This window comes from Drosophila eugracilis, unplaced genomic scaffold (assembly GCF_018153835.1).
Source record: "Drosophila eugracilis isolate 14026-0451.02 unplaced genomic scaffold, ASM1815383v1 contig_2029, whole genome shotgun sequence".
Taxonomy (NCBI): domain Eukaryota; kingdom Metazoa; phylum Arthropoda; class Insecta; order Diptera; family Drosophilidae; genus Drosophila; species Drosophila eugracilis.
Genome location: NW_024572899.1, coordinates 58,010 through 72,935, shown reverse-complemented (window position 1 = coordinate 72,935; position 14,926 = coordinate 58,010). Strand labels below are relative to the sequence as shown.

The window sequence follows — 14,926 nt, the reverse complement described above, 5'->3', positions numbered from 1 at the left end:
TTAAAAATGTAACATCATTATTGGTTCATTTGAAGACAATACACCAAATCATACGTTACACGAATTCAGAATTAATATTCCACCTGGCCATAAAATGAATGTGAAACCACATAAGAAGAACGCCTACTAATCGCGAAAAACTGAAATCTCAGAAACTATTAGAGTTAGAAAGTTGAAATTCAGTAATATAATCTTTAGATGCCAGCGCATCCGGCCACACCCACCCATACGCCAACAAGGCTTTAAAGACGGTTTTCGGATTTTCAAGAAAAGGTGATATCTCGGTAACTATAAGAGATAGAAAGTTCGGAATATGCAGGTAGGTTTATATGATGATCCCAATGCAAATCAATGCGATCAAGCCACGCCTACTCTAACGCCCACATAACCCAAAAAACAAAAATGCAAAAATTTCAAAAACTATAAAAGCTACAAAGTTTTGCTTAAGAATGCGTATTTAAGAGATACCTCTGCAACTTGCCACGAAGTTGCATCCGGCCACTCTAACGCATCATAACGCATTGGTGCATCATAAAAACCTACATGCTTGATCCGAACTTTCTTTCACTTATTGTTACCGAGATACCAGGTTTTTTAGGAAATGCGAAAACCGTCTTTTGAGCTTGGTAGGCGTATGGGTGGGTTTGGCCATATAATAGTCCCACTTAAAGATGCGCTGGCATCTAAAGATTATACATACTGAATTTTAACTTTCTAGCTCTAATAGTTCCCGATATTTAAGCGATTTTAGTTTTTCGTGATTTGTGGGCCTTAGAATGGGCGTGGAAAGTTGCTGAAATAAACTTGCGCTGTCCCGGGACGTCAAGAATCTTCATACATAATCTCAACTTTGTATCTGTTTAAGTTCCTAAGATATCAGCGTTCATAAGGACGGACGGACAGACGGACAAACGGACATGGCTCAATCGAGTTCGCTTTTGATCCTGATCAAGAATATATATACTTTATAGAGTCGGAAACCCTTCCTTCTACCTGTTACATACTTTTCAACCAATATAGTATACCCTTTTACTCTACGAGTAACGGGTAGAACCACAACGGGAACGGCAACAATTCCCTACCCCTTCAAAAATAAAGAGAACAAAAAATTCACGAGCTTTGTGAGTGCAAATTAAAACAAAAACGACTACGGCAGCGAAGACAGCGGCAACGAAGACAGCGGCAGCGAAGACAGCAGCAGCGAAGACATCGGCAATGAAGACAGCGGCAGCGAAGACAGCGGCAACGAAGACAGCAGCAGCGAAGACAGCGGCAGCGAAGACATCGGCAACGAATACAGCGGCAGCGAAGACAGCGGCAGCGAAGACAGCGGCATCGAAGACAGCAGCAGAGAAGATAGCGGCATCGGAGACAGCGGCAGCGACGGCCACAGCAACAATTAAAACATACGAAATGTGAGTAGGCTTTTTGTCTGAATTATCGCCAAACAAAGAAAATAAATCCGCGCCATTTAACTGTGGGAACATTACGAATTACCTTTTATACAATTTTAAGTAAAAATTTATTTCTCTCGAAAATAAAACCTTATGAATAAATTTTATTTTACCAATATTTAAATAAAACCAACAAGCTCTTACTTGAATTTGAAAAAAAAACACTTCAACATATTTTCTTGGTGTTTCGAAAAAAAATATTAAAAATAATTATAATTATTTAGCAGACTTCTAACTAAGATTCCCACTGCCGATGGACTAATTTTTTTTTAAAGAAAATTAAATAACGACCCCATGTACCGAAATAAAAAAGAAGACGAGTCAGACGACAAGGTTATGGCATAGGAAACTTTTAGACACAAAAATAGAAATACAGAAAGATCAGCAAGAACAAAAAACTGAGACTCATAACCAACCATCCACTAGCAGGGGGGCGTTTATTCGACCTAGTACCCTTAACACTACAAGCCCACAGCCGCTTAAAATGCAGCCAGAACAGATTGCAAGCATGGAGGCCGCAACAACCAGCGCACTCCAAAAACAACAAGAACTATTCGATAAAAAATTAGCTGCAGTTATGGGGGAGTTAAACTTACTCAAAACAAAAGATAGAACCCCACAAATTTAAACATATCAGGTAATCGAATTGAAGCTTGAAATACAGTGCAACGAACCCCTTGATTGCAAGTGGTCAAGCCGGTTCCAGAATTTGAGGGTAGGCGAAAAACTTTTTCTAAAAGCAAATAAAAGACTAGGTAACAAGCTCCCACCACTTTGTTCGTAGGAAACTATTGAAGCAGACCTGGGAACAACGGTATTAATTAGAGGGAGGGTGGTCCATAAAGACAACTTGCGCTAATCATCCTTTGCTAGACTACCGACAATTTTTTACACCTTTTTATATTTCTTACATTTTTTACATATTTTATATTTTTTATTTTCATCTATATTTTTCTATACTAGGAAAATACATTATAATCTGGACATTAACGGCTGCTAGGACAGACGGGACGGTGAAATTAAATGACTACACGAACTCAGACTACATCCCCATAGACGACGGTGACATCGTAGTCTGGGAATCTTTCCGATACTTACAACATGCAACGAACGTGACGACCTACGAGGGCTTCGCCGACCAGACAGAAGAACTAACACGAACATTCACCGACGACCACAGACTAACGGTTATAGCGACGGACATCAGACATATTCGCAAGATGGTAGCTACCCAAAAAATCCATCATAGGGCCGCTAGGAGTATAAACTTAATAGGAACAGTCTTAAAAGTTGTTGCAGGTACACCCGATTTTAATGATTGGGAACAAGTAAAATTCAACCAAGGGCAATTAATGAGAGCAGATGAAGGACAAACAGAATTAAATATCAAATTCCAAGAACGTTTAAATGAACTTTCGAGCGCTATGATCCAAATTAAAAAATTCGAGACAAATAAAGAAACACACCTTTAGAAAATCATTTTGGCTAAAAATAGAATTGTCATCACAGATATGGAAAACATTATAATGGGCTTAGCCCTAACAAAATTAAACATTGTAAGTCCGGCAATTCTAGATACTTCCGACATTGGCGAATTAAAAGACAATCTGCCTATTAATATTAGTTTGATAGAAATTTTAGATGTATCTAGTACTGTTTTTTTTAAAATTCCGACATCATTCATTTTCTCATTAAATTTCCTAACCCTAAGCTTGTTTGTAAGAAGATAACAGTCTATCCGGTCTAGCCCCACAACAGGGAACTCCAATATAACACTTGTGCTCAGCAATTGGTTTCTGGAGTTATTGCGCACTGTTTTACGCTCCCAGGTCACCTGGATGCACTAACTGCGGTAGACCACGGCACCCTCAAAGTCAACGAGGCCAACATGACCATAACCGATGACCAAGGACGAGACCAAAGGATATCTGGAACGTACCTGGTAACTTATTCAGACAGAATAAGCCTAAACGGAACTTGGTTCGTAAATCAGCTGGGAGACTCAATGAAAAAACCCTCTGTGTCGGCCATGACCATGGTCAACATCACGACACACCAAGCTCGGCTGAGCCTTCCGTTTCTGCACGAGCTGAGTCTAAGAAACCTCCACCATATTGGGACCCTTAGGGAAGAGCTTTCCTTGGGTTCCTTCGTCCTTCGTCAGCCCTACTCGGCTTCCTTCTGCTGTGCTCTACCATTTGGCTCAGCTACCACCACCTAAAGATCAAAGCCCACGCCAAATCAGGAATGACGATGACTTGGAACTATCGGGTCACCGGGACGGCGACCACTTAAAAGGAGGAGAAGATAACACACCCAGTTCCCAAATTGTGAAACTGCCGAGTTGCGGGCCTTATCCGGTGGCACGGAATAGGGAAACTGCCGACTCTGCACTCCGGGGACAATAACCCGGAGCCCGGACAGAAGTGGTCACTTGAGTGGTCAAACTTGAGCAGCGAGTGATAGTCAGCAAGCGGATATCAAATGCTGATCCGGCACTTAGGCGACAGCGCTGCGACCAGACGAAGTCTTCTAGCGGCAACCGGATCAGACCATTAGTTTAGTTTTTAATTCATACTCCGCAGCCGTAGCTGTGTAATAATCAAATATTGTAAAACCAATTATATTATACTTTACCTTAACAGGCTTAGGATAAATAAATGTGTGACAACTAAATATTGTACAACCAATTACACTATCGTTTACCTTAATAGGTTTAGGAAAATAAATAAGTTAAACATTAATCGATCGTTTTATTACTTAACGGATCCTTGCCTCAACGGGCTCGAGTGAAAGTGAGAAATAATTATGTAAAGGTCGGTACAAAAATAACTTATATTATAATCAAGAAAAAAGAATGAGAAGAAAATAAAAAATACAAAAAGTACTTCAGACTATATAACCTTATAACAAATTTTAGACAAATAATTAATAATTTCATCATATATTAAAAACTAAAAACAAGACACAAAAACAAAAACACTGAAAAAAGAAACAATAAAATAAACGCATTTTTTTCTTAAAGTAAATATCTGTTTTATTTATTTCAGTTAATATGAGAGCGCAAAATAATAGAATTTTATGTATGAATTTTAAATAATTTTATATTATTTTATTTTATTAATAAACAATTTTATTTAAATATGTAAGCTATTGGCAACATTTATTAAAAATGCATCGTCTTCATCTTTCAGTAAATTTAGATACTTAATTTCTAAGTCATCCACTTTTACATTGTTAAAGAGGTAGTCGTCGTCTGGAAAAACAATTTCTTCCTGGTCATCTACATGAATACTTTGACCACATTGAAAGTGTTCATACAAAAAATAATTTTCAAATACATTCCCACAGTCAGGAATAAACGAGTTTAATTCATGGGTTCATGATTTCTGTGCTAAAATATAGGAGCGATAAAATAAGATTTTTCTATTTGAATTTTAAATATTTTTCTTTTATTTTATTTTATGTGTATACAATTTTATTTAAATATGTAAGCTATCGGCAACATTTATTAAAAACTCATCGTCTTCATCTTTCAGTACATTTATATTCTGATTTTCCAAGTCATCCACTTTTACATCGTCAAATAGGTTGTCGTCGTCTGGAAAAAACAATTTCTTCCGGGTCATCTATATCAATCCTTTGAGCACATTGAAAGTGCTCATACAAAAACTGATTTTCAAATACATTCCCACAGTCAGGAATAAACAAAGAGATTAATTCATGGGTTCAAGATTTTTGTGCCAAAATATGGGAGCGAAAAAGTAAAAGATTTTTATATTTGAAGTTTAATTATTTTTATTTTATTATATTTGTATACAATTTTAATTAAATATGTAAGCTATTGGCAACATTTATTAAAAACTCATCGTCAAAGATTTTTATATTTGAATTTTAAATATTTTTATTGTAAACCCCTCAATTTTCATATTATGCGCCTTGGTGTGACCAGCTATTGTGAAGCTATCGATAAGAGACCGATCGTAGACGGAAGTTGGATTTTGAAAAACTGAATGGACGGTCACTTTGGATCTTAACGGAAGAGTAAAAAGGAAAAACAACGTGATTCGGATCGAGAAGAGAAAAATTGTTAGAAATAAAAGCCATCCGTTGATATTATTATTTAAAAGAACTATGAAGTTTACAAACCAGGTGTGGGGTTCGCCCAAAACATTATTTCGTCATGAAATACGCCGACATACTCAACCTGACAATGGAGGAGTTGTCCAACTGGCTTTCTGCGATGCACGTGCCGTTGACCGGGGAGGAGAACATTCACCAGTTGCGGGGAATGGTGAAAACAATGGTTGGAGACCAGGATGATGCCGCCTTGGTGGAAGCCGGAGAGCGGAACGACGACATTGGCGTGGCAGAGAGCGTGTCAGAGAGCAGAGCGGAGAACGTCGTGGGAAGGGAGTGCGAGCAGGAGGATCGAGGGCCATGCGAAATGGCTGAAATCATGAGGCAGATGACGCTATATACAGCACGAAAGGACCTCGTTAAGTTAAAGGCGAAGGTTGCCGCTTTGGAAGGCAATTCGCTGGACTGCAAGCCCGTTGTTGATGTCAGGGATCTTGAGGCTAGTTTGCGCAAATTTTCTGGAGACGATAACATGTCTGTGGACGTTTGGATTCGTGACCTCGAGCTTGCTGCAGTTACGCACGGATTAAGGAACTCTCAACGTTGGCTGTTGTGCAATCGGATGCTGGAGGGCTCGGCCCGCTCATACGTGATGTTCGAGAAACCCGCTACTTGGAAGGAGCTATGCGAAAGCCTACTAAAAACCTTCGGATTCCGGATGACCAATCACCAGGTGGCAAAGCAGTTACAGATTCTGGCGAACGAATCGTTGTTGCAGTGTTTTGTTGCGATGCGTCACATTGCGGAGCAAGGAACCTTCGAGGAAACAGACATCATAAAATACATTGTTGATGGTCTGCAGGACAATTCCAAATGCGCAGCGCCATTGTATTATTGCGCTTCCTTGGACGAGCTGCGCGAGAAGATGATCCGTTACCAGATGGTACAGCCTGAGAAGCCTGAGCCTACGTCCAGTTGCACCTCTGCTGCAGGTGCCTGCAAAAGAACCTACACATGCCGGAGGAGATGTTGCAAACGTAAGGTGCTTCAATTGCCGAGCGATGGGGCACTTCAGCAGCCAGTGCAAAAAACCGAAGCGCCCGGAGGTAGCTTGTTTTCATTGTTTCGAGACTGGACACCAATATCGGCGGTGCCCTAAGCGTGTGCGAACGGCTGCCCTCAGTACTTGTGACGGACAAGACGAGAAGGAAGACGACGACGACGCCGTTGGTGGGAATCCATACATTCAATTAGTAAGCATAAGAATACTTAGTGAAGAGGGATGCATTGATATTGATAACATTTTTGCGTTACTAGATACCGGAAGCCCCGTGAGTTTTATTAGCAGAGGAGTTATTCCACAAGCAGTAAAGGACGAACACCTAGTAAAGAGCAGTTTTCGCGGCCTAAGCGGCCAAAATATTTTGACATTTGGAAAAATTAAGATTGTACTTTTGTTTCAAGAAGAATATTACAGTATTGAAGCTTTTGTTATTCCTAATTTTATTTTACCTACGCCTATACTTCTAGGCAGAGATGTACTAAAACTCTTATCACTTAAATTAGTCAAACGCAAAAATGTTATGAAAACAGATCTGAATAAGTTATCATTAAATAAAACCATTGCATTATCTACCGATTTAATTTGTGCATCCCTATTTTTTAGTACATATAAGTTAGATAACAACATAATGACAAGAAGAGAAAATTATTTACGTGTAAACGCACCTGCAACTCCGACAAAGCCTCAGATCTTTCAGGAATGGATGCAAGATTTCGCGAATTGTAGGGTATCGAATGAAGATGACGTAGTTAAAGTAGGCGGTGAGTTTGGAGGTGCCTTAATGCGAGAGTGTCGCGAAATAGTATATAAACAATACATTGATAGGTTTTCTAAAAGTTATGGTGTGCCAAAATGCAAAATGTGCATTCGTCTTACTGATTCTACACCATTTTATTGTGCCCCTAGAAGGTTGTCATATCGTGAGAGAGAAATAGTTTCCGAAACCGTCAATAGAATCATCCGACCTAGTAACTTGCCATATTCCTCAGCGGTGGTTTTAGTTAGGAAAAAAGATGGAAAGGTGAGAATGTGTGTCGATTACCGTGGATTGAATAAGAAGACCGCTAGAGATAATTTTCCGTTACCCCTTATTGAAGACTGTTTAGAATGCCTTGAAGGTAAATCCGTGTTCTGCGTTATTAACCTTAAGAGTGGCTTTCACCACATAGGTGTTGAAGAAGAATCTGTAAAATATACCGCCTTCGTGACTCCGGACGGGCAGTTAGAATACTTGAGGATGCCTTTTGGACTTAAAAATGGACCCGCTGTTTTCCAAAGATTTATTTCCGACGCCTTGACAGACTTTGTAAGAAACTTACAGATCGTTGTTTATATGGATGATATTATTTTAGCATCGTATTCCGTAGAAGAGCATAAAAAGATATTAGCTGGGTTGTTAGATCGACTCGTGGAGTTTAACCTTGAGATAAATTTTAAGAAAAGTAGTTTCCTGCAGAAGCGAATAGATTACCTAGGTTATGATGATAGTGTTCAAGGAATTCTGCCTAATGATACACACTTAACTGCTATAAAACAATATCCGGAACCAATTAATAGCAAGAAGTTACATCCTGCCTTAGTTTATTTTCTTATTTTAGGAAGTTCGTTCCCAATTTTGCGCGTGTAGCAAAGCCTTTGACTGACCTTCTTAAAAAAGGGGGACCGTTTCCCATGTCGGATTCCGAAAAAAGAGCATTCCTGCAGGTAAGGACAGCATTGTCGAGTCCTCCCGTCCTATAAATCTTCAATCCGCAGTATGAAACCGAATTGCACACGGACGCAGGTTCCCACGGGTTTGGTGCTGTTTTGATGCAGCGACAGCCGGATAAGAAACTACACCCTGTTTTCTTCTACTCGAGAAAGGCCACTGCAGCCGAGTCTCAATCATATACGCCTTGCGCCGTTTCCGAATGTACTTAGAGCATAAAGCCTTTTTAATAGTGACCGACTGTAGTTCCTTAGTACAAACATTAAGTAAAAAGTCTAAAAATCCCTGTATTGCCCGTTGGTCCCTTGAGTTAGAAAGTTTCAATTATTCGATAGCCCATTAGCTAGCAAACATGGCCCATGTAGATATGCTTAGTAGGCAAACAGAGATGCTGAGAGAAGTGGAAGGAATTTCTGATCCGTGTCCGATTCTGTCAAGAGATGTTGCAGCTTTTGGACCTTGCAGCCCTATTAAATCTTGTGCTTCCTTTAAGCCTTGTGGCCCTACTGCACCTTGTGTAGTTTCTGACCCTGGAAAATCTTGTGAGCCTTTTAAAATTGATGACCCTTGTAAACCTTGCGAACCTAGAGGACCTTGTGAACCTATTGAACCATGTGAACCTTTAAGCCGTGTGAAGCTTTTATAAATTGTCGATCTACTGATTCTTGCGAACCTCGGAAACATGATGTACTTTGTGGTCCTGAGAAACGTGTTAAATCCGTTAGGTTTGCCCCTGAGGTTGAAGAGATTGTTGGAATTGTAGGCGCATACCCGTATGATATTGATTTGCTTTTGCAGACCGAACAGATAAGAGATCCGGAAATCCGTCGAGTGCGAAGGAAGTTAGAGATGGGTGAAATTGAGAATTTCGTGTTGTTAGATGGGATAGTGCATAGAGCGAAGGATAGTGACAAACTGTGTATGTATGTTCCGAGCCGAATGCAAGAAGAACTAATTAATTACATGAGAAGTTGGGCCATTTTGCGACCGATAAGTGTGTGAATAAACTGAGAGAAAAATATTGGTTTCCGGTGTGAGGAGTAAGGTCGATCTATTTATAAAGAACTGTTTACCGTGCATTCTACAGCACCGGTCCCGTTCGATACAATCCATATCGACCACCTAGACCCCCTCCCGTCTATTAACTCAAAGAGAAAGCTCTTGTTGGTGATCATTGATGCGTTCACAAAATTCGTTAAATTATATCCCGTAAATTCCACCAGTACTAAAGAAGTTAATTGCTCTTTAAAAACAATATTTCGAATATTATAGCCGGCCTCGCAGAATCATCTCCGATAGAGGCACCTGTTTTACTTTTGAGTTTAAAGAATTCCTTGAGTGTAGAAATATTGATCATATTAAAGTAGCCACGGCGGCTCTGCAGGCAAATGGGCAAGTCGAGCGTGTGAACCGTGATCTGACACCGATGTTGGGAAAGCTATCAGAGCCTTTGATTCAGGCCGATTGGTATAAATTGCTTAACCGTGTTGAAGTCGCTATAAACAACTTCGTTCAGTATAGTACCGGAAAGACCCCTAGTTCCTTGTTATTTGGTTGTGATTAACGTGGGCCAGTGGTTGATGAGCTCACCGAGTATTTGGTAGAAAAATTTGATCAGGAGAAACCGCGATGTTTGGATACAGTAAGGGACGAAGCACTTGAGAATATATGTCAATCACAGGTCCGAAATGAAACCGCATACGGCTTAAGGCATAAGGCACCTACGTTGTACAAGGTCGATGATTTTGTTGCTATTCGTAATGTGGATGTGACTTCAGGGGATTGTAAGAAGTTTGCACCCAAGTATCGTGGCCCATATAGAGTAAACCGTGTTTTTCCGAATGACCGTTATGAAATTACAGATATAGACAATTATCAGCTTACGCAACTCGCATATAAGGGAATCCTTGAGGCTGCTAGGCTAAAACCGTGGTTGCAGGTGTGTAATAAAACCATAGGAATGTGTATTCCCGAATGTAAACCCCTCAATTTTCATATTATGCGACTTGGTGTGACCAGCTATTGTGGAGCTATCGATAAGAGACCGATCGTAGACGGAAGTTGGATTTTGAAAAACTGAATGGACGGTCACTTTGCATCTTAACGGAAGAGAAAAAAGGAAAAACAACGTGATTCGGATCGAGAAGAGAAAAATTGTTAGTAATAAAAGCCATCCGTTGAAAATATTTTTTAAAAGAACTAAGAAGTTTACATTATTTTATTATAATTGTATACAATTTTATTTAAATATGTAAGCTATTGGCAACATTTATTAAAAACTCATCGTCTTCATCTTTTAGTAAATTTAGATACTTAATTTCTAAGTCATCCACTTTTACATTGTCAAAGAGGTAGTCGTCGTCTGGAAAAACAATTGCTTCCTGGTCATCTATATCAATCCTTTGAGCACATTGAAAGTGCTCATACAAAAACTGATTTTCAAATACATTCCCACATGATTTCTGTGCTAAAATATAGGAGCGACAAAATAAGATTTTTATATTTGAATTTCAAATATTTTTCTTTTATTTTATTTTATGTGTATACAATTTTATTTAAATATGTAAGCTATTGGAAAAGTTTATTAAAAACTCTTCGTCTTCATCTTTCAGTAAATTTAGATACTTAATTTCTAAGTCATCCACTTTTACATCGTCAAATAGGTTGTCGTCGTCTGGAAAAACAATTTCTTCCGGGTCAACTATATCAATCCTTTGAGCACATTGAAAGTGCTCACACAAAAACTCACTTCCAAATACATCCATCGTTTCATCTCCAAATGGAAAATCTTCCCATTTGAGTGATTCCAACTCTTGTGGAATTGTTTGAGTAGATGATGAGGAGGGTGCGAATACTTCCCTCACATTCCTGTCAATGGTGTTTTCTTCGTCTAGAGCCATTATACAGTTTGGCTCCGAGTCTTCAATGAACACCACATTGGAGTCCTGGTCAAGGATTTCGACATCCGCCAAGAATTCCAAAGCTTGAACTGAATCGATGAATTCCACGGATATTACGCTGATGGTGATATGTATGATTTAATGCTCCTGACGAACTGATGCTGAGCAATTAGACTGTTCTCATTTTTATACATAAAGGGCATACAGATTTGTTATACTCCTACACCCATTTGACAATTTCATCATGATGTGTCCATGGATTCATATCGTTTTTTATATTGTCTGTATCCCCTTGTCTTGAAAAAATCTTAAAAAGTCTGAAATTTTAATAAACAACTTGAAACTTTCGTCAAGACGTTCCTAATCCTCCTAAGTCAGGAATATTAAAAAAGTTTATTTACAAATCAGATGCATGAGTGTGAAGTGACCCTTTATTAGGATAATCAACTTCAACGGGTGCCAATATCGGAAGAAGCTTAACACAGCTACCCAACTTTTTCACCAACTGTAAAATTCAAAAGACAAAATTTCCTCTACGGTGTTCCCTAAATAATTTGTTTAAGCTATTTGTAATATTGGAAAAACTCTAATTACGAAGTATATTATGTAACTATAACGTATGTTTAAGCTTCAGTAATAAATAAATAGTGGAACCTACAAGTTGTCTTATACAATGGAGCCATTCAAGGGTTTGTTTGATAATGATACGCGCAAAAGGGGATACACACTACAGATTTATTGTAATTATTGTGGATCTGATACATACTTCGAGAAGAACTGCTCTAAAAAACGCGATAGGAAAAACATAAATTAACCTAATGTAGTTTAAGGGAAAATCTCTTTCAAATAAAATATAATAAATATTAAAAAAATTCATGGGTTCATGATTTCTGTGCCAAAACAAAGCTCTGCCACATTCGGCGCGTGCGCAACGGTTGCCATAAATCTCCAGAACCCGCGTTTTCTATCTACTAACATGAACGTCATGAAGAACGAGGTGATGATTTTCCTATACAGGTTCTAACTTCGATTAAAATAACCAAAATTAAAAAATATTAATAATAAATTATAATTAATTATAATATATTTTAAAACTAACAAAACTTAAATTCAAGCAAGCATTTCATTCATCATCGTGTGCGCTATATAACGAGTTAACTTATAAAAGTACGTTACGACAAGATGTTTATGTAGAGTTAATTTGTTAAAGGAAAATTTTTCGAAAACTTTTACACAATACCGAGTGTTACATATTTCCGGTTGCCAAGCGGAGGTTTTTCGTTTTTCGGTTCCGTTCTACCCGCTTTTTCTATTCTCGCTTTCGTCGCCGTTAGTCAAGTGCATACTCTTTCCGAAACTACTTTGAAATGTCGGAAGCAAATAAAAGATAAATTGTGCACAACGGAATATGCTTCAGATAACGAAGACTTTAATCGGGCAAAGGCAAGCTCCGTGGCGCGTCAGTTGCGGCGTTAAATACATTCTTGAGTGATCAACAGTTGGCTAAATTTAATGAAAGTGAAATTGCAGGTGCGGTTAGTGTTAGTCAAGAGGATCAATTTCGACTTTGGCAGCTCTCAACTTAACCTCGATCGGCTAGTAATAGCGGAGATGAAGTCCGACCCATAATCCGCACATAAGATTTGCCACCGCGTACTGTAAAACGAAAGGGAGAATCTGCCGCTACTTAAACAGTGAACAAAGAAAGTCCATGCCAATTTCAACAGAATTGCATTGCATCAGTGCCGCCTTCAAATGCAATTCTAGGCCTACCAGACTGAAGGAATTTCATCTTCCGCGGAACAAACGCGGATTTGTCAAATGTGGAAAAATTCCAGCATCTTGGTTCCTGCTTGGATGGCGCAGCATTGATTTGATCCCTGAGAGGAATTGTGACAGGGCTATTGATTTTAGGCTTTGATAATAAATTGTTACATTTCCAGGCACACGTTCGGTCATTATTCAAGCTACCAGGTGTGGAGAAGGGATCCGCAAGTAGTTTGCGGCAATTAAGCGACAAGGCAAATTCACACTTGCGCGCTCTCAATACTATGGCAACTACGCAGGAAATTCTAAACGGTGTTTTGATTCATCTCATCCTTTCGAAGCTGGACCGGCAAAGGAGCTGCCGAAATGGGACAAATTTTCTACATTTTTGGGTCAGCGGTGCCGCATGATGCAGAACGTGAAATGCGCTATGGTAGATCATACACCTAGCAAACAGGTGGTAGCTAGTAAAAGTCATTGCACCACACTTATTGGTTCATTTTCAACATTACCATTGTGTATACTATGTGAGTCCAAGGAGCATTATTTGACGAAATGCCCACAACTTCTAGGATTGAATCCAACTCTGCACTATAACGAAGCATAAAGGATGCACGGTTGTTTAAATTAACTACGGAAGGGACACAGCTTACGGCAATGCAGATCTGACAGCTGTAGGAATTGCCACAAGAAGCATCATACTCTTTTGCATATGCAATCGAATCCCATTGCTACCCTTCCGTAGCCTGGTTTGAAATGCCACCACATACCTCATATTTAGTTTCTGTATCCTTGCCTGAACCACAACCTGTAGCTCTGTCGCAAATAATACCGATTACGTGTTGCTTGCCACCTCAATAGTTTATGTCAAAAACCGCTCTGGCGTATTCGTACCAAGCCGGGCCTTACTCGATTCGCCCTCTCAAATCAACTTCGTCACCTGTCGTTTCGCAAATCAACTACAACCCGAAATCCATCACTCAATCATCTCCATATCAGGAATCGGCGAGTCTTCGCTAGCACCGGATAAGTCGGTTAATATTTTTGCACAATCCGGTAACGCAAAATACGGCGCGTCGCTTGTAGTTGCCGTTACTCGATCAATCACCGATTATCACCCACATTTCGACCTTAACCCATCTGAATGGAAAATACCGGAAAAATTCTAAAGCTCGCCGACCCTCTCTTCTACAAAAGTCAGCGCATTGACGTATAACGAATTTTCGGATCTCAAAGTAGGAGCTTCTACGCGCTCATCTTCAGTTTCCTCAATTCAGGAACCCTGAACTCAGTCGGAGTCAAAATCGAAGATTCTAAATTTCGAAGGAGGATGCTCTATGCGAGCAGCTATTTCAACAGCAATACTCTCGGCTGGAATCTGGCCAATATTCAGTTCTGCTTCCTGGCAAAACTAGTTTCGATGTTTTAGAAAATTCGGTGTTGTCGTTCGATGTTATCACAGTTCGGTGTTGTGCCCTGATGGCGTAATGGGCACCTTTGAAACTTGTAAGATGGCGGTCGTGGTGAGTTTTAGACGTTTGACTTAGTTGTGAAGCTAGTGAATTAATAATAATATAATATAATATATAATATAATATTTAAGATGTTATTTCGTCTGAACAATGGGCAGGAGACAGTGACGCAGGAACAGGATGCCAGCTTATTAGTCCCGCAACCAAGTGCGGGGACGGTTCAAGATAGCGACCAAGGCGACGTCACCGACGTCATCAGCCCATTCGGCAAGTTCTTGGAGAGGATCGGCGAGCTAGAGTAGAATTTGGAGCAGTGCTATAATGGAGCGTACTGATCCCATTTAGTGAGGTTGGGGTTGGTCAGCCGTCATATGCAAGCGTCTTGGCCGTACCTAACCTTGCAATCGTTTGCCAGGGGATCTCAAAGGGTACTGTGTACAGTTTCGCAGAGCTGCACCCCGAGGATAGTCATGTTTCGCCAT

At 39.6% G+C, this 14,926-nt stretch overlaps 1 protein-coding gene across 2 annotated transcripts in view; it reads left to right on the top strand.

Moving 5' to 3' along the window:
* LOC108115713 overlaps positions 1-6,948 on the top strand; it is a 42,798-nt gene extending 35,850 nt beyond the window's left edge. The window contains exons 2-3 of one of the 2 annotated variants that reach the window (XM_041817876.1): positions 5,595-6,787; positions 6,852-6,948. In XM_041817876.1, the coding sequence (XP_041673810.1) occupies positions 5,638-6,693 (1,056 nt within the window). In that variant the 5' untranslated portion in view covers positions 5,595-5,637 and the 3' untranslated portion in view covers positions 6,694-6,787; positions 6,852-6,948. Of the gene's footprint in view, positions 1-5,485; positions 6,788-6,851 lie in introns of those variants that run through there. The other variant, XM_041817875.1, reaches the window with a different exon arrangement.
* Positions 6,949-14,926: the final 7,978 nt, after the last annotated feature.